We start from the raw sequence: 22,995 nt of genomic DNA, 5'->3' as shown, positions 1-22,995 counted from the left end.
ATGTGTGCGAGTGAGTGAGTGAGTGTGAAAGGCAGTGAGGATGTGTACGAGTTAGAGTGAGAAATAATGAGTGTGTGTGACAGTGAGTGCGAGACATAGGAAGCATGGGAGATCGTGAGTGAGCGTGACAGATAATTAGAAAGTGTGATAGACAGTGAGTATGTGTGATCATTCAAGCTGTGTTAGATTCTGGAATCGCCTGATTGTTTTCATTTCAGGAAATGTAAGACTGTAATGCAAGAAGGAAGGGAGAAATAGAGAAAATAGTGAACCACAGAACCACTAGCCTAACATCAGTCATCAGGTAAATGCTGGAATCCAATATTAAGGAGCTATGAACAATACATAGACAATCCTAATATGGTTAGACAGAGTCAAAATACTTTTATAAAAAGTAAATTGTGTTTTGCAAATCTAATAGTTTTTTGAGGACACAACCTGCAGAGTAGATTAAGGTCAGCAGTAGCTACAGCATATTAAGATTTTCAAAAAGCATTCAGCAAAGTACCACATAAATGGTTACTACACAAAATTAATGCACATGGGGTTAGGGTAATATATCAGCACGCATTAATGTTATTAAATGATACAGCATGTTGGAGAGGCCAAATAACATCCTGTTATTTCTTCCACTTTTATGTAAAATTCTGACACATTAATTCTCAGTATATGTAGCCTGTCATTGATAATCCTGCAAGAAGGTGATCAGGAGACATCTTCTTGAAACACCGCATTCCTTAAGGAGAAGGTGTTCCCACTGTGCTGTTAGGTAAGCATTTCCAGGACATTGACCCAGCCGCAGAGAAGGAACAGCTGATATATGTCCAAACTGAAATGGTGGAATTGGGATGTTGGCAGGCTTTGTGGTTCGGATCCATATCACCACACGTGGGCCTTCAATAATTTGCTACAATTTGAGGAATGCAGACAGAGAGTTAAAGTGCTTTAGTTCTTTCAACTGTTTAGTGATGGAATACTTAAGCTGTCAATTGCATGATGCAACAAAGGACAGTATGTCAGTTCTCTCCTGCAGGTGCTTGGAAAGAATTAAATCACAAAAGGAATAAAAACAGAAAGTGCTGGGGAAATTCAGCAAATCTGGCATCCTCAATGGAGAGAAAGCAGAATTAATGCTCTGAGCCCAATATGACTCTTCTGAATACATGTGAAGTCATACTGGATTCAAAGCGTTAACTCTGTTCCTGTCAACACTGATGCTGCCAGGCCTGCTGAACTTCTCCAACACTTCTTGTTTTTATTTCAGGTTTCCAGCATCTGCAGCATTTTAGTTATAAATAGTACAACAAACTTGATAATCACCTCTGTCCTCCAAATCTTTTGAAGTTCTACCCACATAGATTCTGCCAAGAAATCATTTAGTTCTGGCAACAAAATACTCCAGTAATACTGGTCCACTTGGCTAAACTGGTGAAATGCCCCACTTCAGAGACTTGAGTTCATAATCTTGGTTGACACTGCCAGTGCAATACTGAGGGAGTGCTACATTCATAGATCATAGAACATAGAATCCCTACAGTGAGGAAACAGGCCCTTTGGCCCAACAAGTCCACACCGAGCCTCAGAGCATCTCACCCAGACCATCCCCCTAATCTACAAATCCCTGAACATTATGGGCAATTTAGCATGGCCAATCTACCTAGCCTGCACATCTTTGGACTGTGAGAGGAAACCGGAGCACCAGGAAAAAACGCACGCAAACACAGGGAGAATGTGCAAACTTCACACAGACAGTCGCCCAAGGGTGGAATTGAACCCGGGTCCCCAGGGCTGTAAGGCAGCAGTGCTAACCACTGAGCCACCGTGCCGCCCTAATTTGTTGGAGAAGCCATCTCTTGGGATGAGTTATTAGACTGAGGTTCCATTTCTGGATGTTAAAGATCCCATGCCAGTATTTTGAGGAGCACGGGAATTATTCGCAGTGTACCAGTCAATATTATCCCTCAGTCAACATCACAAAACCACATTATCTTGTCATTGCCACATTGCCATTTGTTGGAGCTGGCTGAATGCACATTATCTTCTACATTTCTGACAATACAATGCATTTGAAAAACATCTCCTTAGCAATAAACTGTTTTCAAAGAAGCTGTGCTGAAAGGTGATATAAAAATGTAAGTCTTTCTCTAGTCTACTGCAGAGATATTCTCACTGGCTCTTTACTTTAAAAGTAGAGACGGGAGGTGATAGCCTAGTGGTATTATCACTGGACTATTAATCCAGAGACCCAGATAATGTTCTGGGGATCGGGGTTTCAAATCCTGCCATGGCAGACGGTGGAATTTGAATTCAATAAAAATATCTGGAATTAAGAAACTAATAACGACTGTGAATCCATTGCTGATTGTCGGAAAAAACCACCCGGTTCACTAATGTCCTTTAGGGAAGGAAACTGCCATCCTCATCTTACCTTGTCTGACCTACATGTGACTCCATACCCACAGCAATGTGGTTGACTCTTAACTGCCTTCTGGGCAATTAGTGATGGGCAATAAATGCTGCAGAGTCAGCGATGCCCTCATCCCATGAATGAATAAAGCAAAAAAAAACTTGTAGGTTAGTGGAGTTTGCAGATTCTTCCTTGTCTGTGTGGGTTTCCTCAGGGTATTCCAGCTTCCTCCCATGGTCCAAAGATTTGCAAGTTAGGTGGACTGGCCATGCTAAATTGCCATAGTGTCCACAGATGTCTAGGTTAGGTGGATCTTCCATGGGAAATGGAGGGTTACAGGTATAGGATAGGCTAGGGGTGTCTGGGTGGGATGCTCTTTGGAGGGATGGGATGGACTCGATGGGACGAATTGGCTTGCTTACACACTGTAGGGATTCTATGATTCTAGTGGTTACATTCCACACCCAGTCTCACTCCCAATGCCATTTCTCTCTGTACCCTGAGGAGTGGGGAGAAGGGGTGCGTGTCTCTGTAACTTCGACGATTACACTGCTGGGAGTAGAGTTCATGGGTAGGACCACCCAAACTGCACAGGTGGGAAGGTGGGCATAGGCAGATGGGCCATGCTGGTAGGGGATGAGATACAGGAAAATTTGCAATTTTTATACAAACAACCCAGAGACAAACGCATTCTAAAGAAAGATCGTCAATCTGAAACTTTAACTTTGCAGACATGCTGCCAGACCAGTTGAGTAGTTCCAGCATTTTCTAACGATAAATCAGAAACAAGACCAGAAGCAGAAATATCTAGTGGGATAAACCTGTGAGCTGCCAGATGTAATGCTGGATGAGAGAAGGTTCACTCTATACAGGCAGCAGTGAAAGAAAGAGGTGCTGGTCAGGAGACTCAAATTAACTAGTGGTTCTGAATGCAAGAAATAATCCAAATATTAGAGAGTACAGATAATAAAGTGTGACTCTTAAAGTCTCCCCAAACTGATTTCTCTTTTATACATAAATCAATAATTGCAAAATATCAAGTATAAAGAGTTAGAATATTCCATAGCTTTCTCCCAGCTATCTGTCCTAGCCTACATCTCACTTTAAGGTTAGGCAGCCACTTTGTACAACTGGGGATGCTGAGACCACATAGACTAACCTGAGGTGCATGGACATACAATACTTCTGTTGTTTCTCAGTGATGAGCTGCATTGGATCCAGGCAACAATAGCGGTAAGTGCAGTTTCCACAGCAGAACTGAAAGAATGAGCAGTCAAAACCAATGTGCCAGTTTCCCTGTTTATCTGTGTACCACAAACAGTCATTGTCTGCAGACACTGCATGAGAAAGCAGAGGACAAGACGACAGAGAAATAGAAAGAGAATAGGATCAATTTTTTTTCAGTATTCTTCATAACAGACAAATCCCGGGAACAGGTTTGAGAGTTACATAATGTGTAAACATTTACTTCAAGTTGAATATTGTCTATTGAATGAAAGCATGAGAATGATTTAAAATAAAACTTACAATTTCGGAAGTTATTTAATAGGCCCCTTGAAGCCAAATTGTAATGAAAATACAACTTGTGAGAGCCAAAAGGAACAGCTAGATACAGGACAATAATCATCATTCTGTACTTCTAATCGAGCAGTAAAGGTCAGATAGGAACTCAAGACATCTCAGACATTGAAAATACTTTAACAATGGGAGTAAGGAGGAATATCACAGTGACAGAACCAGACACGGCTGTAAAATGGATAATACAAGAAGTTTCTGAAGATTCAAAAATGTTTTTACAGACACTAACTGGTGAATGATAACAGCCATTTATATTAAAGTGATAGTGCATTTTGATTGAAATTAGCAAGAGACTATAGAAAGGAGCTAGGTGCCGAGCTAATAAACTATCCACCAATTCATCATTCAAAAGCCTGTCAATGGCTTATTCCTCATACTTGAATCTGACTCTTTTAAATTTTTTTATGTTAATGCTCATCATTAGAAAACTGTACTTAATATTTCATAATGAATAAAAATGTATAACCAGTTTAGTATTTAATACAGTGGTTACATTACTAATCTATTCATTGAACGATCTGCCTGAATGGTCCAGAGACAGCAGAAAATTGGTCATCTTTCCCCAACTTGCGTTTACGTGATTTCAGACCCACAACAATATTGATAACTCCTGGCTGATCTCTGAAATGGCTAAATAAACCATTCTGTGTCCAAATTATTCGAAAACTTAAATATGAGTTAAATCAGATGTAACACCCAGCATTGACCAAAGCACTGGAATCAACAAAGGCACAATCAGCTCAAACAACCCTGCACAGTGCTTCTCACTAAAATCTGGAGCTGTGAAAAAATTGAGAGAACTGTCTCACAGACCAGTTAAGCAACAGCCTACATAGTCACGCCCACTGAATCATGTGTTACACACAATGTCCTGGAAGCCATCATCACTAACCCTGGGTATGGCCTGTTCCAATAGTAGGCCAGTCACAGAAGAGACTCAGCTCCTGACCTCATTACAACCTTGGTTCAAACATGGACAAAAGAGATGAATTCCAGAGGTGAAGAGTGGCTGTCCTTGACACCAAGGCTGCTTTTGACTGGGTTTGGAATCAAAGTGCCCCAGCAAAAGTGGAGTCAATGGGAACTGGGTGGGGAGGACTCTCCATTGTTTGGTGTCATACAACAGGAGATTGGTTGTGATTCGAGGTGGTCAGTTATCTCAGCTTCAGACATCTCTGCAGGTGGTGCTCAGGGGAGATGTTTTCCTAATCAACCTATTCAGAGATGTTATAACACACCTTTGGAGCAAATGGGACTTGAACTCTTGTCTCCTGGTCCAGAGCAGAGAGACTACCATTGTGCCACAAGAGCCCTAAGTGCTCAGTGTAGCTATTTTTAATCAACCTGTCCAGAATTACCCCTATGGAACTATTGAAACTTGAATCCGTGTCACCTAATCCAGAGATAAGGATACTGTCACTGCACTATGAGAGGCCTAAGGTGCTCAGGTATTGTCCTAGATCCATCTTCAGCTGCTTCATCAATGATCTTCCTTGAGGCTGTTGACTTGCTCGCTGAGCTGGCTTGTTCTCGTTCAGACGTTTCGTCACCATGCTAGGTAATATCATCAGTGAGGCCTCCGATGAAGCGATGTTGTTCTACTCCACTTGAAATTTATACTGTCCGCTCTGTTATGATGAGCTGTATCATTTCAGGTTCTGTGCTGTATGGGTTTGTACATTGGGTCCAATTCTATAATGTTTGTTGATTGCACTACTGATGGAGAACCATGCCTCTAGGAAATCCCGCGCGTGGCTATGTTTGTCTTGGACTACTATGGTTATGTTGTCCCGGATAAACTGATGGCCTTCATTGTCCGAGTGTACTGATGTTAGGGAAAGTTTGTTGTGTCGTTTTGCTGCTAGCTGATGATCGTGTATTGTGATGACTGGTTTCCTTCCTATCTGACCGATGTAATGTTTATGGCAGTTGTTGCATGGTATTTTATAAACCACATTGGTTCTGCATGTCATGGGTATGGGGTCTTTAATCCTTGTGCGTGTTTGTCATGGCGTGGCTGTGGGCTTGTGTGCTACCATGATTCCTAGTGGTCGTAGAAGTCTCGTCAGTTCTGATATGTTCTTGATGTAGGGCAGTGTGGCCAGTGTGTTAGGGCGTATTGTGTCCTCTTGTTGTTGTCTATTTAATAGACACCGACGGATGAAGTTGTGGGGATATCCATTCATAACGAAGATTTTGGACGGGTGCTCTTCCTCTTTCCTGCGTAGTTCTGGTGTGTTGCAGTGAGTGGTGACTTGTTTTACCTAGTTTACAAAATACCATGCAACGACTGCCACAAACATTATATTGGACAGACAGGAAGGAAACTAACCATCAGAATACACGAACGTCAGCTAGCAGCAAAACGACACAATGAATTTTCCCTCATATCAGTACACTCAGATGACAAAGTTTAAGTGAGACAATGTAACCATAGCAGCCCAAGCCAAACCTAGACACGCACAGGAATTCCTGGAGGCATGGTTCTCAACTCATAATGAAATCAACAAACATGTAGAATTGGACCCAATATACAAACCCTTACAGAACGGAACTGGAAATGACACAATTCACCATAACAGACAGGACAGTATAAATTCCAAGCGGAGTAGAACAACATCACTTCATTGGAGGCCTCACTGATGATGTCACCTAGCATGGTGACGAAATGTCTGAACAAAATCAAGCCAGCTTGGCCAACAAGTCAACAACATCACCCACAACCCAAGCTACAGATCTTTGCAAAAACCTTAAATGACCTTCCCTTCATCATCAGTTCAGAAGTGGGGCAGACAGATTCTAGTTAGACAAGGAAATCAAAAGTAATCGGGATAATGGGGATGTGGATTCAGGAACACCAACAAATCAGCAATGATCTTATTGAATTGTGGATCAGGCTTGAGGGGCCGAATCTTCTTCTAAAATAAAAACAGAAGTTGCTGGAAAAGCTCAGCAGGTCTGGTAGCATCTCAGTGACTTCAGAAGGGTCACTGAACCCGAAACATTAACTCTGATTTCTCTTCACAGATGCTGCCAGACCCGCTGTGCTTTTCCAGCAACTTCTGTTTTGTTTCTGATTTACAGCACCTGCAGTTCTTTCAGTTTTTTTAACCCCTTCTTCTAATTCATATGTTTAAATTTTCACTTATGATTGCACAACATTCAGCATTATTCATGCCTCCTTCAATATTGAAGCAGTCCATGTCCAAATACAGCAAGGCCTGGACAATATCCAGGTTTATGCTGATAAGTAGCAAGCAGTATTTGTGCCAGGCAATGACCATCTCCAACAAATGAGAATCTAACCAACGTCATCTGACATTCAATCGTGTTACCATCGCTGTATCGTCCACTATGAACAGCCTCGGGGGTTACCACTAAGTACAAATTGTACCGGACATGCCATGTAAATACAGTGGATACAACAGCATGTCAGAGAATAGGAATATTGCAACGAGTAACTCAAGCCCTTTCTCCCCAAAGCCTGTCCCACCATCTACAAGGCACATGTCAGGAGTGTTATGGAATACTCTCCACTTGCCTGGATGGGTGCAGCCCCAACAACACTCAAGAAGCTTGAACCATCTAGAACAAAGCAACTCACTATATTCGTACCAAATCCACAAACGTCCACTCCCTCCACCATCGATGTTCGGTAGCAGCAGCGGATACTATCTACAAGATGCACTGCAGAAATTTGGATAAGCACTTGAAATGTCATAACATTCAAGATTATGGACCAAGTACTGGAAACTCGGATTGGTGTGGATTTAGAGTAGCTTTGTCAGTGCAGATTCAATGGGCCGAAGGGCATCTTCTGTACTGCATGATTCTTTGGCCACAGGTTGAATGACTGCTAACGCTGTCCCATTATTTAAAAAAGGTGGAAGGGACAGAGCAAGAGAATTTAGGCCAGTCGGTCTAACCTCAGTGATGGAGAGGTTAATCGAAAATGGTCTGAGGGACAAAATATACTTGGAGACGCATGGATTAATCAGTGATATTAAGCATGGATTTATTAAAAGGATGTCTGAAGAAGGGTCTAGGCCTGAAACATCAGCCTTCCTGCTCCTCTGATGCTGCTTGGCCTGCTGTGTTCATCCAGCTCTACACCTTGTTATCTCTGTATAAAACACTGGTTAGGCCACAACTGGAGTATGGGATGCAGTTTTGGCAACCACATTATAGAAAGCATGTGATTGCACTAGACAGGGTACGGAGGAGATTCAACAGGATGCTGCCTAGAGTGGATGGTATCAGCTATGAGGAAGGATTGGATAGGTTGGGGTTGTTTTCTTTGAGCAGCAAAGGGTAAGAGGCGACCTAACAGAGGTGACCTAATAGAGGTGTATAAGATTATGAGGGGCATCAATATGGTGGACAGGTAGTGACCTTTTCCATTAGTGGAAGGGGGTCAATACTCAGGGGGCATAGATTTAAGGCAAGAAATAGCAGACCAAGTGGGGACTTGAGAAGAATATGAGAATGCCTGAAAGGGTGGTTAAGACAAAAATTCTCATAACATGGAAGCAATATTTAGGTATCTCTGGCATTGCCATTAGCCTCCAGCGCTATGAATCAAGAGCTGGAAAATGGGATTCGAGTGGTTAGATCTTTGTTTATCGGCACATACACGATGGGCAAAAGGCATCCTTCTGTGCGGTAAATATTAATGAGCCTATAAACCACTCACCATCCTGACTTGGAAATATGTCGTCGTTCCTTCAGTGTCACTAGGTCAAAACCTGAAACTCCTTCTCGCATGGCATCGTGGATCTACCTACAGCACATGGACTACAGTGGTTCAAGAGGGGTAGCTCACCACCACGTTCTCAAAGGCAGCTAGGGGGAGTGCAATGAATGTTAAAGTCTATGCAGACCACAACCCGTGACACCCATATCCCATCAATGAATTAAAAAATATGTACCTTTTCCTTCGGTAGTATAAATTGTTCTGATGATTTGAAATTTGTCATTCATGAGTTTGACCTGATGAGTGCAAGCTGAAAAGCTTCAGTAAGACATCTCTCTGATCAGCAATATAAGATACATAACTATTTTGTGATAGCTTACTTTCTGTAAAACAGATTTAACATCAGCAACTGAGACACTGGAAATGTCTCTCTGCTTTGAAAGAAGCCAGCCAGTGTCTGAATTAGTCTGGATTTAGACAACATGCTGAGAGTTTAAGGTGATGACTTACTACTGGGCACTTCAGCTACACTGAAATGTGAAGCTACTCTGTCTTCTGTCAAGGGAACAGACTTCAATGAGAGGCCACTGACCAGTACTTCAAACTACTCAACAGCTTTATGAGCTATAAAAGGATCCCATGTGGAAGTGGAGAATGATTTATAGTCTCATTCTCAACAAGCCATCTCACTGATATCTGTTGAAAATGCCTAGCCTTTTTAACTGTGAATATTTTACAGTATTATAATTCAGATGGGAGTGGTGGAGTGGGGCACTGTTTTGTGAAGACTTGAAAAGCTTTAAGAGCCAGCACTTTCCACCCTTTGGAATAAACTTTAATCTGCTTTCTGAATTACCTGCATTGGCTGTATATTAACTTTGTAATTTGCAGCAAGGTGCCCTTCACTTCCAATCTTGCACCACTTCAAATACATTCTGCTTTTCTATTTTCCCATCAAAGTTGGATAACTTTACACTCCATCCATTAGTGGTGTTCTTTGCCATTCACTTAACCCTGTCTTTATCTGTTTTTGTAGCCTCTGTGTCTCCCATAGCTTCCATCCTGATCAACTTCCTATCATCAGTAAACTTGGACACATTAAACCTGGTTCCAACTAATACAGATTGTAAAATGAAGTTTCAGCATTTCTCCTTATTGTGTCCTATCGGTAACCGCATAATATAGTGGAAGTTATCTATTTATGATTTATTTCACCTCTGTGTGCTGTCCATTAACCAATGCTCAGTCCATATTAATATTACCTCCAGTCCAATGATTACTAATTTTGCATAACAACCTAACTGAATATTCTTCAATCACTTGGTCATATAGAACTAGAGTCTTGCGGAAAAGAGAGATGTTGTTCTTTCCCTTCTGAAGAAGGGTCAACGTTAACTCCAATTTCTCTCCACAGATGCTGTCTGTCAGACCTACTGAGTTTTTCCAGCAATTTCTGTTTTTGGGTCTGATTTCCAGCATCCACAGTTCTTTCGGTTTTTATATTGTTTCTTAAGCTTGTCATCTTGTACTCATCAGGACAAATGCAAGAATGCCAAATTTCAACCTATCTCAACAATGTATACTACAGAAGAAACCTGCCCACTATCCTGCCTTTGGAGGGTCACAGCCGTGTGGCTGTAATCAGACAAGAAATAGTAAGATGTCTAACACCTTTGAAAGTCAATATGTCACAAGAAATATATACCATTTGCTTCGAAGCAAGGAAATAAATTGCACAGGCTCTGACCATAATTTTCCAATGCCCTCTAGGCTGGTGCGGTAACTAGAAAACTGGAGAATTGTTAACATAGTATAAAAAGAAGGCATAGCCTAACAACGTGCAAATAAATGTTCTGAGACATGGTAGACAACATCATTTGGAAAGGCTCACAATAATCAAGGATGGTCAGCATTCATTTATTAAAGGAGGGTCATGACTAATTGATGTGACTGAATTATTTAATTAAGTAAATAAGGAGAGTTGACTGGATAAGAAGGACCCACTTCCTGCAGAAGAATAGTCAATAACTAGGGAGCACAGATTTAAAATAACTGGTAGAAAGATTAGAGGGCGCTGAGGATAGGCTTTTCAGTTAGAGAGTAATGGGGTTCTGGAATGCATTGTCTGAAAGGGTGGTAGAGGCAGAAATGTTAATCACACTGGAAAATGTGTGGATTTACACTTGAACTGCTGTAGTGTGCAGGGCTGCAGACAAAGAACTGGGAGGTGGAAATAAGCTGGTAGCTCTTCAGCATGTGACACAGAAATGAATGACACAAACAGCTTCTTTTTGTGGCAAAGGTTTTTCTGTTATTTTTCTAAGAAAATGGATGGTCCAGGAATGTAAATGGTAAATCAGTCATATGATCAGACCAGCTTATTCCTGCTGATATCCTCTAGGCCATGATATTTCATTAAGGATCTAATGAAACAATAACCTTGGGCTAAAGAGCTTTCTCTGGAGAGAAAGATCCACTGAATGAACTGATCAACAGGATTCAGACAGGATTTACACTAACAATGCAATATGAACGAGCTGATAGTACAGAGAATTAACAGGACAACGGACATAAAAAACAAGCAATTAAATGGTTGCTCAGGGTCTCCAGGTTTTTTTCAAACATATACTTTATTCATAAAATTTGTTTAAAATGCCTAACAAAACATTCCATCTGATGTACTGCAGAATTTGCAATAAAATTCAACTTGTCTTTATACAGCACGCTCCATTCAAGACAACTGCAATAATCTTAATATTTTCAATGTATAGCCCATGTCAGGTTTACAGCCCAAGAACAAAAAATTTCAAATCGGAAATTACCAAAAGTGAAGTAGGAATAAATTTTCCTCTAAACACCGTGTTCCACTCTCAGATGCCCAAGTACATTTTCCATACTTATGGTTTACAAGGTACGTTCTTTGTAAGCACATAGCGCTAGGTGTTCTAAAGTTCCCAGATCCTTGGTGCACTGTGGCTGAGACGCAGTGACCTTTCCCCACTGCACATCTACACTGGATACACCAAGGTTCAGTGCAATCCTCAGCACCTAGTCCTGGACCTGGAATGTGTCTGTCATGGCATTTGGTCAGCACAACTTTGAACTGGAAAACCAGCAGATTTTGAGCACACTAAAGGGCATCTTGCACCAAATTCGTGGTCCTTCTTGATGCTTGTTTTGGTGTGTGTCACCAGCAACAACCCACAGTGTACACAGTCCCGTCTCATGGAGCTGCTCAGGACAAAACTCTGCAAAAACCACTGCAGTTTTAGTTATGAAAAGAGATTGGACAGACTGGGGTTGTATACCTTGGAGCAGAAGAGATTGAGAAGGGACATGATTGAGATGTATAAACTTGTGAGGGGCATAGATAGGGGAGATGGGAAGAAACTTCACTGACCAGAATACGGATTTAAAGCAAAGGGGAGAAGGTTAGGAGGGAATGTGAGGAAAAACCTTTTCACCCATAAGGTGGTGGGAATCTGGAACTCACTGTCTGTAAGGGTGGTAGAGGCAGAAAAGCTCATAACGTTTATGTAGTATTTAGATGTGCATTTTTAATACCAAGGCATACAGAGCTGTAGTCCAAGTGCTGGAAAATTGGATTAGAATACTTAGGTAGTTGTTTTTGATCAGCACAGACTCAATAGGCCAAGGGGCCTTTTTCTGTGCAGTAGACCTCTGCACCCTTTCCAGTGCCATCACACTCCTCCAACAATGTGGATTCCAGAGCTACCAAACAGGTAAGCTGCTTTGTCCTGAATGATGCTGAGCTTCTTGAGTGTTGTTGGAGTTGCACCTATCCAGGCAAGTGGGGAGTATTCCATCACACTCCTGACTTGTGCTTTGTCAATGGTGGACAAACTTTGGGAGTTAGGAGGTGAATTACTCGTTACAGGATTCCTGGCCTCTAAATTGCTGTTGTAGCCACTATATTTATATGGCTAGCCCAGCTCTGTTTCTGGTTAATATAAATAATGGGGATTCAGTGATGGTAATGCCATTGTCAAGGGACAACTTCTAATTTCCTCTTGTTGGAGATGCCCATTGCCGGCATTTGTGTGGCACAACTGTTTCAATAAGATTGCTTCTGATACATCTGAACTCCAATAAGTATAGGCCTAACCTGCTCAGACTTTCCCTATAACACCACTCCTTTGTTCTAGGCATCAACTGTGTGAACATTCTCTCATGCTTTTAATGCATATCTGTCCTCCCAGTCTCACCAATGCCTTGACATACATACTTTCATACGCCATCGCCCTTGCAATAAAGTTTATTTGCCATCCAAGGTGCTTACAGGATCTGCATTCTATAGTTTTGTGAATTATGTCTGATGACACCCGAGGTATACACACTAGGTTCCACAATATTCTGCAGTCTGTCTCCATTTAGATCAAATGCTTTATCTATTCTTTCCAAAATTAACAATCTTATACTCCCTACATTATTCTCCATCTGCCACTGGGTTAGATTTTGGGCGAAGAGGTCACTTTGGGTGTGTGATTTTAGGTCGGGGGTCATTTGGGTGGTTGAATTTGCCGCTCGGGTTTAAGGATCAGGAAGTGAGATTGAGTTGGCAGAGCAGGGTTTATGGTTCTGGATGGATATGGTGTTGAATAGTTAACAATGGTGTTGGGTTTTGTGGGGTTAGAACCATACAATCATAAAAATACAGAAGAGTTCCCTCAGTCTATTGAGTCTGTACTGCCAAAAATACACTAATCTTACACTAGTCCCGCTTTTTCATACTAGGCCCATTGCCTTGAATGTTACGGCATTTCAAGTACTATCCATGTATTTTTTCTAACAGTTGTGAGGTTTCCCACCTTAACCACCCTCCTAGGCAGTGCATTCCAGACTCCCTCCACCCTTTGGTTGAAAAGGTTTTTCCTCAAATCTCCTCTAAACCCTCTGCCTTTCACCTTAAATTTATGTCTCCTTGTTAGTGACTCTTTAGCTAAGGTGGAAAAGTTGTTTTCTAATGACCCTGTCCATGCCCCTCATAATCTTATACATCGCTATCATGTCCCCCCCTCAACCTTCTCCGCTCCAAAGAAAACAACCCGTGCTTATCCAGCCTCACCTCATCGCTGAAATGCTCCATCCCAGGCAACATCCTGGTGAATATCCTCTGCACCCCGTCCTGTGTATCACATCCTCCTTATGGTGTGGTGACTAGAACTGCTCACAGTACTCCAGCTGTGACCTAACAGTTCTATATAGCTCCAACACAACCTCCCTGCTGTTATAATCTATGCCTCAACTGATAAAGGCAAGTGTCCCATATGCCTCCTTAACTACCATATTTTCCCATCCTGCCATTCATCTAGTACTCCTTTGTCTTGTTCCTTCTTCACCTCACCTTTGTTAGGGTTAAATTCCATCTGCCACTGATCTTTGCATCTCACTAATCTGTTTATATCCTCCTGAAACCTAATACCTCTATCCTCACTGTCAACAACCTGGGTAATCTTTGTGTCATCTGCAAACTTAGTTATCAGCCGTCCCACATTCTCATCTACACCCTTTATGAAAATCACAAACAATAGAGACCCCAGCTCTGATCCCTGTGCTACACCACTGGACACTGGCCTCCAGTCACACAAACAGCCTTTTACCACTACCCTCTGTCTTCTGTCGCTACGTTAATTTTGGATCCAACTTGCCAAGTTACCCTGGATCCCATGAGCTTTAACCTTCTTTATTAGTCTCCCATGTGGGATATTTTCAAAAGCCTTGCTAAAATCCACCAAATGGACATGACTCTCATCCCCAAACACTTGGTCAGCTCCTTGAAAAATTCCACCAGGTTTGTTAGGCATGTCCGCTCTGACTATCCCTGGTCAAACCTTGCCTCTCTAAATGGAGATTGATTTTCCCCAACAGTTTCCCTACCATTAAGGTCAGACTCATTGCTCTATCATTCCCTGGTCTATCTCTACCACCTTGTAAGTGGAAACATAGCTGTCCTCCAGTTCTCTGGCACCTCTCGTGTAGTCAGAGACGATTTAAAAATTTAAGTCAGGGCCCCTGTAACTTCCTTCCTCATCTCTCATAGCAGTTTGGGATACAAGTCGTTCTGAGGTAGGGTCACCGGTCCCAAAACGTTAACTCTGTTTTTTGCTTCACAGATGCTGCCAGACTACTGAGCTTTTCCAGCAACTTTGTTTTTGGACTTGGGGATTTGTCCACTTTGAAAGCCTCCAATACCTTCTCACTTCTTTTATCAAAAACTTCACAGTCCATCTTCTCAAATTCTGTACCTGCATTCTCCTTCTCCTGAGTAAAGACAGATATGAAGTACTCACTTAACACTCTACCAATCTCCTCAGGCTTCACACACAGATTGCCCCCACTGTCCCTAATAGCCCTACTCTTCCCCATGATGTACTTGTAGAATATCTTGGGATTCTCCCTAATCTTACCCACCAGCCTTTTAACATGCCCCACCAATTGCTTTCTTGAGTCCGTCCCTGCACTTTCTATACTCCTGTAGGGCCTCCGTTGCTTTGTTCCCTTTGTACCTATTAAATGTCTCTCTTCTCCTTTTCATCTAGTCCTTAATATTCCTAGATATCCCCAGTCTTGCTGCTCCCACATTTCACCCTAAAGGGAACATGTTGGCCCTGCACTCCTCCCAACACCTTTTTGAAAACCTCCCACTGTTCTGCTGTAGATTTACCCACAAGTAGCTGTTCCCAGTCTACTTTAGCCAGATCCTGCCTTATTTTGATAAAATCTGCTTTAGCCCAATCCAAAACCCATTTTTTTGCAGAGCATCTTTCTCCTTTTCATAACAAACTTAAATTGTACGGTGTTGCAGTCACTATCAATAAAATGCTCTCCCACTGTCACCTTGAGCACCTGTCTGGCTTCATGCCCAGAATTTGGTCCAGCGCTGCACCGTCCTTGTAGCACTATTTACATACTGACATCAAAACCTCACCTGAATACACTTCAAGAAATCTGCCCTCTCTAAACCCTTTACTCTATGACTATTCCAATTAATGTTAGAAGTCACATGACACCAGGTTATAGTCCAACAGGTTTATTGGAAATCACAAGCTTTTGGAGTGCTGTTCCTTCATCAGGTGAACACTTCACCAATGAACGAGTAGCACTCTGATAGCTTGTGATTTCAAATAAACCTGTTGGACTATAACCTGGTGTTGTGTAATTTCAGACCTTCTCCACCCCAGTCCAACACCAGCACCTCCAGATCATGGCCAATTAAAGTTGAGGAAGTTGAAATCCCCCAATATAATTACCCAATTATTATTTTTACACTCCTTAGTGAATTGCCCACATATCTGTTCCCCTATTGTCTACTGACTGTTTGGGGATCTATAATACATTCCTAAGAGTGTAACTGCTCCCTTTTTATTTCCAAATTCCACCAACAATACCACATTTGATGACCCTTCCAAGATATCCTTCCTTTCTACAGTAACTAACTCCCTAAGTACTAACCTTTGACACCCTCCTCTGTTTTGCCTGAAGATCCTATACCCCAGAATATTGAATTACCAGTCCTGCCTCCTCCTTCAACTATGTCTCCATGATGGCAACAAAATCCCAGTCCCAATGATCCAGGAATCTAAAACCCTCCATCCTGCACCAAGTCTTGAGCCACATATTCTCCTATTTTTGTATAAGCTAGCACATGGCACTGGGAGAGTTGGATTTTGCATTTTAAGGTTGGAGGGTTTATTGTTTTTGGGACGTGTGTTTTTGAGATCAGGGGATGTTTTGGCAGCAGTTTGGTGGAAGGTTATCGTGGGACTGGGAAGGTTTGGAGATTTAGAGTTTTTTGGGAAATTATTGGACAACAATTCAGGTTGGGGTGTTTATCGAGGGCTGGTTAATGGGGTACTTTTGGAATATTTTGGACATTACTGCAATATTTTTCAGAGGTTACTGGCATATTTTTGGTGGAGGTTATTAGGGTATTTTTTGGGGGGGGTTTACTGGGTTACTGTGGGGCAGTTATTTGGGAATTATGAGGTGATTATCAGAGCATTTGCGTGGGCATTACTAGCTGTTTGTTGGGGGGAATATGTGGAGTATTTTTGGTAGATACTGGGGAATTTTCAGGGATTTTTGGGGTTAACTGGGGGATTAGCAAGGGGTTAGTGGGGTATTTTCAGGAGTTATTGGGTTATTATAAGGGGTTTAAAGAATTTTTTTCACAGGATAAATGATATTAGCAACGATGGGACTGGGTGGCCATTAGGATGTTGACCAGAGTTTATTTAAGTGTCTCAGGGGGTTATTAGAATATTACTTGGGGGGGGGGGTTTATTGGATTTTGAGGAATTTTGGGGTAGCGGAGGGGGTTTGGGGACATATTCCCAGGGTTTATTGCAGCATTGCGCCGGGTAATTGGGGTATTTATAGGAGATCCTGCCACATTATGGGGTTATCGGGGTATAAACAAACAGGAAGGGATTAGTGGGGTATTTTCAGGGGTTATTGGTTTTTTTTTGGGATATTCAGGGGTTTTCCTGGGGATTTAGGACATTTTCACTGTTATTGGTGTAAGTTTAGTTTATTTTCAGGGTTTTTGGCACTCAGTGGGGGCACTTTCAGGTATCTGGGGTATTTTTGGGAATTTAGGTTTTGGAGTATTTCGGGGGAATTTTTAGGGTATGTGCGGTAATTGGGGTCATGTGGAATATTTTTGGGGTAGGTGACGTATATTTGGGGGTAAATGAGGTGTATTTGGGGGTAGGTGAGATGTTTTTAGGGGTAGGTGAGGTATATTTGGGGGTAGGTGAGGTATATTCGGAGTATTTGGGTGTAGGGAAGGTATATTTGGGGTATTTGGGGGTAGGTGAGGTATATTTGGGGTATTTGGGAGTAGGTGAGGTATATTCAGGGTATTTGGGGGTAAGTGAGGTATACTCGGGGTATTTGGGAGTAGGTGAGGTATAGTTGGGGGTAGGTGAGGTATATTCGGGGTATTTGGGGGTAGGTGAGGTGTATTTGGGGTATTTGGGGGTAGGGGAGGTATATTTGGTCTATGTGGGGTATATTTGGTCTATGTGGGGTATATTTGGTCTATGTGGGGTATACAGGTCTATGTGGGGTATACAGGTCTATGTGGGGTATATTCGGTCTACGTGGGGTATACAGGTCTACGTGGGGTATACACGGTCTACGTGGGGTATATTCGGTCTACGTGGGGTATATAGGTCTACGTGGGGTATATAGGTCTACGTGGGGTATATTTGGTCTACGTGGGGTATACAGGTCTACGTGGGGGATATAGGTCTACGTGGGGGATATAGGTCTACGTGGGGTATATTCAGTCTATATGGGGTATATTCAGTCTATATGGGGTATACAGGTTTTTGTGGGGTATATTCGGTTTATGTGGGGTATATAGGCCTTTCCCCCCGCCCCATCCCCACCCCCGACTCGCTCTCTTACCGGCTCCGAGGATGAGGAGAATCGCCAAAAGCGGCCCCGCGCCGCCCGGGCCCGGGGACATCGCCATGGAGCAGCCTGAAAGACACGGGAACCCGCACAGTTGCGCGGGCACACGCACGGCACCCGCGAGAACGCGCCACGGGCGCGCGGGCACACGCACGGCGCTGTCATTGAAACTCCCCTCCACTCTCGAGTCTCTGCCTCCATCTGTCTCCTTCTGTCTGTCTATGTCTTTATCGCTGCCCCTAAGAGTTAGGCTCTGTCTGTCTCTATGTCCCTCTATCTTTGTCTCTCTGTTGTTGTCTCTGTCCCTGTTTGTCTGTCTGTCTCTGCGTCCCTCTGTCTTTGTCTCTGTTTTTATTGCTGCCCCTCCGTATTTGTCTGTCACTGTCTGTCTTTGTCTCTGATTTTGTCACTGCTCCTCTGTCTTTGTCGCTGCCCCTGTCTGTCTGTGTCCCACTGTCTTTGTCTCTGTTTTTATTGCTGCCCCTGTCTTTGTCTCTGTTTGTCTTTACCTCAGTCTTTGTCTCTGTGTCCCTCTGCCTTTGTCTCTGCCCCTCTGACTTTGTTGCTGTTTTTATTGCTGCTCCACTGTCTTTGTCTCTGTCTCTCCCTCTCCATGTCTCTCTGTTGTTGTCTCTGTCCTTATGTCATTGTCTCTGATTTTGTCACTGCTCCTTTGTCTTGGTCTCTGTTTTTGTTGCTGTCCCTCTGTCTTTGTCTCTGTTTTTATTGCTGCTCCTGTTTTTGTCTCTGTCTGTCTTTGTCTCTGTCCTTATGTCTTTGTCCCTGTGTCTCTGTCTGTCTTTCTCTCTGATTTTGTCACTACTCCTCTGCCTTTGTTTCTGTATGTCTTTGTCTCTCTGTATTTGTCGCTGTCTTTGTGTCTCTGTTTTTGTCACTGCCCCTGTCTTTGTCTCTGTTTGTCTGTCTGTCTCTGCGTCCCTCTGTCTTTGTCTCTGTTTTTATTGCTGCCCCTCTGTATTTGTCTGTGTCACTGTCCGTCCTTGTCTCTGATTTTGTCACTGCTCCTCTGTCTTTGTCTCTCTGTTTTTATCGCTGTCCCTATGTCTTTGCCCCTGTGTCTCTATCTGTCTTTGTCACTCTGGTTTTGTTGCTGTCCCTGTCTTTGACTCTGTTTTTATTGCTGCCCCTCTGTCTTTGTCGGTGTTCTTTGTCGCTGCCCCTCTCTCTTTGTCTCAAGGTTTTTGTCGCTGCCCCTCTGTCTTTCTCTCTCTCTGTTTTTGTCGCTGCCCCTCTGTCTTTGTCTCTCTGTCCACCAGTTTTCTCTCCTTAGTCTCTGTCTTTCATATTATCACATTCAGAGATCAAGATAGAAATATCAAAGTTTCAGGTAAATGAGAGATGAGGGCAAGACCGGATACAATATGAAAGTGAATCTTTGGTTTATGTAACTCAGCCTGTTTGAGGTCGGTGGTACAGGAATGAGTACAAGCTCCTACTATTGCAGCACTGAGGCACAAAACATCAGACATAAAACAACTATATTGCACAGTGCCCCAGACAAGCACCACAAATGTATTTTTTTAAAGCTAAACATGTTTTATGTTCAATAGGTCTGCCCTCCCCTGCAATCTCCATTCCTTCTGAGAGGTCACAACAGCTTTTAAGAATTAAAAGGGAGTCACAGTGCTGTGTAAAAACATTTGGGAAATGTCAAGGATGTGACTGACATTTGTTTTTTGTTCTGTTTTCTTTGTCTAAACAGGGGCATTGATTCAAAATTTTAATTGGGTTCAGGAGAAGAGTAAGTGAATTAGTAATGCATACTAACATTGGGTCCTATTGAAGGTAGAGACGGTGAAAATATTTTAGAGACATAGGGCAGGGCTACAATATACGTCAGCTTTCCTGCTCCTCTGATGCTGCTTGGCCTGCTGTGATCATCCAGCTCTACACCTTGTTATCGCAGATTCTCCAGCATCTGCAGTTCCTACTATCTCTGAAACAATATAAAATGAGTATTTTGTGTCAGTTTTGATGACAAATGTTGGTAAGGGTTAAGTGTTTGAAAGAATGCATGGTGTGAAAATTACTGTGCAGGATGCACTGGAGAGGCTGAGCTATAATTAGATGGATACATGATTACGATTATATGGATATCCCAGTCTGGATAATTTGTATTCCAGGTTGCCAAGTGAAGTAGATAATAGAAGAGCTTACCTTAGTCATCCAATCTTTCTTAGATACAGGGAGGGGATTTGGAATGTGGCAAATGTGACATCCTTGTTCAAGAAAATTTATCAGGACATTCCAGGGATGTAGGAGCAAATTACTGCAGTTGCTGGAATCTGTAGTGAAAACAATGAATGCTGGAAATCACAGCATCCTTGGAGAGACAGCAAGCTAACGTTGAGTCTAAATGACTCTTCAGAGCGGAAGTAAAATGTGGAGGGGACAGCATTTATGCTATAGTTGGGGGGTGTAGAGTGCTGGGGGGAAGAAAAGATGTTGATAGTTCAGATTCAGTGATTGGAACGTGAGAATGGCAGAACAATGATGTGTCTAACTGCCAGACTTGAAAGGACAGACAGTCCTGCTGGGGTGGGGAGTGGAAAGGGGAGAGAGGGCATGCTAACAAAGAATGTAATAAGTAAAGCTAAAAGGGAAGAAATGGGAGCTGGTTCACAATTTTGAAGGTGTTGAACTCAATATTAAGCCCAGAAGGCTGTAAAGTGCCTAGTCTGAAGATGAGATGTTGTTCCTCCAGTTTGTGCTGTGATTCACTGGAGCACTGCAGCATGCCGAGGACAGACATGTGGGCGGGCAAGCAGGATGCTGCATTAAAATGACCAGCTACGGGAAGGTTGGTGTCATGCTTGCGCACAGATCGGAGGTATTCTGCAATGCGGTCACCCAGTCTGTGTTTGGATTCTCCAATGTAGAGTAGGCCACATTGGGTACAGTGAATACAACACACAAGGTTGGAGGAGGTACAGGTGAAATGCTGCTTCACCTGGAAAGACTAGTTAGGCCCTTGGATGGTGACCAGGGAGGAGGTGAAGGGGCAGGTGTTGTACCTTCTGTGGTTACATGGGAAGGTGCCATGGGGAGGGGAGTGGTGTTGGTGGTTACGGAATGGACTAGGGTGTCCCGGAGGGAAATATCACTGCTATGGGGATGCGATGGCCTAATGGTATTATCACTGGACTGTTAATCCAGAAACCCAGATAATGTTCTGGGGAGCAGGGTTCAAATTCTGCCACAGCAGATGGTGGAAATTAAATTCAATAAATATCTGGAATTAAGAGTCTGACAATGACCATAAATCCATTGCCAATTGTTAGGAAAAAAAATTAGCTGGTCCACTAATGTCATTTAGGGAAGGAAACTGCCATCCTTACCTGGTATGGCCTACATGTGACGTCAGACCCACAGCAATGTGGTTGACTCTTAACTGACCTCTGGGTAATTAGGGATGGGCAATAAATGCTGCCTGGCCAGCAATGCCACTCCCTTGTGAATGAATTTTTTAAAAAATGCAGACAGAGGGGAGTGAGGGGAAGATGTGTTTGGGGGTGGTGTTCTGCTGCAGTTGTCTGAAATGATGGAGAATGATGCTTCGAATGCGAAGGCTTGTGAAATGAAAAGCAAGGACAAGGGGAACCTGATCATGCTGTTGTGAGTGATGGGAAGGGACAAGGGTGGAAGCATGGGTGACAGGTCAGATGCAGTCGAGGGCCCTGTCAACCACAGTGAGCGGGAAACCACAGTAATGGAAGATGCAAACCATGTCAGCAGCACTGTTTTGGAAGGTGGTATCATCCGAACAGATACAATGTAGGTGAAGGAACTGGGAGAATGGGATGAAGTCCTTGCAGGACATGGGATGTGATGAGCTTTGAGAGTTAGTGACTTTGTAGTAGATGGCAGTGGACAAGTTATTCCCCAAAATGGAGATGGAGAGATCGTGGAAAGGAAGGGAAGACTCAGATAGATAATGTGAAAGTTGTAGAGGGGTGGAAATTGAAGGCAAAATGAACAAATTTTTCAAGGTCCAGAGGGAGCTTGAAGCGGCGCTAAGGCAGTCGTCGATGTACTGAGAGAAAGAGTTGTGGGAGGGGGCCAGTGTAGGATTGGAACAAGGATCATTTCCACATACCCCATAAAGAGGCAGGCATAGCGGGAACCCATGTGGGTGCCCAGAGTCACTCCTTTTACTTGGCAGAAGTGAAAGGAATTAAAGGAGAAATTGTTCAGTGATAGAACAAATTCAGCCAGGCGGAGGAGAGTGGTGGTGGATGGTGTTCAGACCTCTGGTCAAGGAAGGAGCTGACAGCTTGCAGACTGTGTCCTGGTGGGGAATGGAGGTATAGAGGGATTGAAAATCCATGGTGAACAGGAGACAGCTAAGGCCAGGGAACTGGAAATTTTCAATATGGTGGAGGGCATCAGAGGAATCGCAGTGGGCAGGGTCTAGACAAACGGAGAGAGGATGGACTCAAGGTAGGAGGAAATGAGCTCGGTGGGCCAGGAACAGATTGATACGATGGGCCTACCGGAGGAATCTAATTTGTGGATTTTGGCAAGGAGGTAGAAATGGTCTGCCTGGGTTGAGGGACTATAAGGTTGGAGGCAGTGAGAGGAAGATCTGCGGAGGTGATGAGGTCGGTGACCATCTTGGCAACAATGGCTTGATGTTCCGATGTGGGGTTATGGTCTGGGGTGCGGGAGGAAGAAGTGTCCAAGAGCTGGCGTTGAGCCTCCGCAAGGTAAAGATCAGTGCACCAAACTAAAACAGCACCACCCTTATTGGCGGGTTTGGTAACAAAGTTAGGTTGGACCTGAGACAGCAATGTGTGGCAATTTCAGAAGGGGACAGGTTAAAGTGGGAGAGAGGAGCAGAAAATTGAGACAGCCA

At 43.1% G+C, this 22,995-nt stretch overlaps 1 protein-coding gene across 1 annotated transcript in view; it reads right to left on the bottom strand.

The window, feature by feature from the left end:
• shisa4 (shisa family member 4) overlaps positions 1–18,474 on the bottom strand; it is a 56,516-nt gene extending 38,042 nt beyond the window's left edge. Inside the window, exons 1-2 of the mRNA XM_020533471.2 lie at positions 18,114–18,474; positions 3,567–3,744 (exon numbers count right to left, since the gene is read on the bottom strand). Of these exons, the coding sequence (XP_020389060.1) occupies positions 3,567–3,744; positions 18,114–18,180 (245 nt within the window). The 5' untranslated portion in view covers positions 18,181–18,474. The remainder of the gene's footprint in view (positions 1–3,566; positions 3,745–18,113) is intronic.
• Between the last annotated feature and the right edge of the window lie 4,521 nt (positions 18,475–22,995).

This window comes from Rhincodon typus, chromosome 25 (assembly GCF_021869965.1).
Source record: "Rhincodon typus isolate 14 chromosome 25, sRhiTyp1.1, whole genome shotgun sequence".
NCBI lineage: Eukaryota > Metazoa > Chordata > Chondrichthyes > Orectolobiformes > Rhincodontidae > Rhincodon > Rhincodon typus.
The sequence above is the reverse complement of the archived record's forward strand: the minus strand, read 5'-3'. Positions and strand labels throughout refer to the sequence as shown.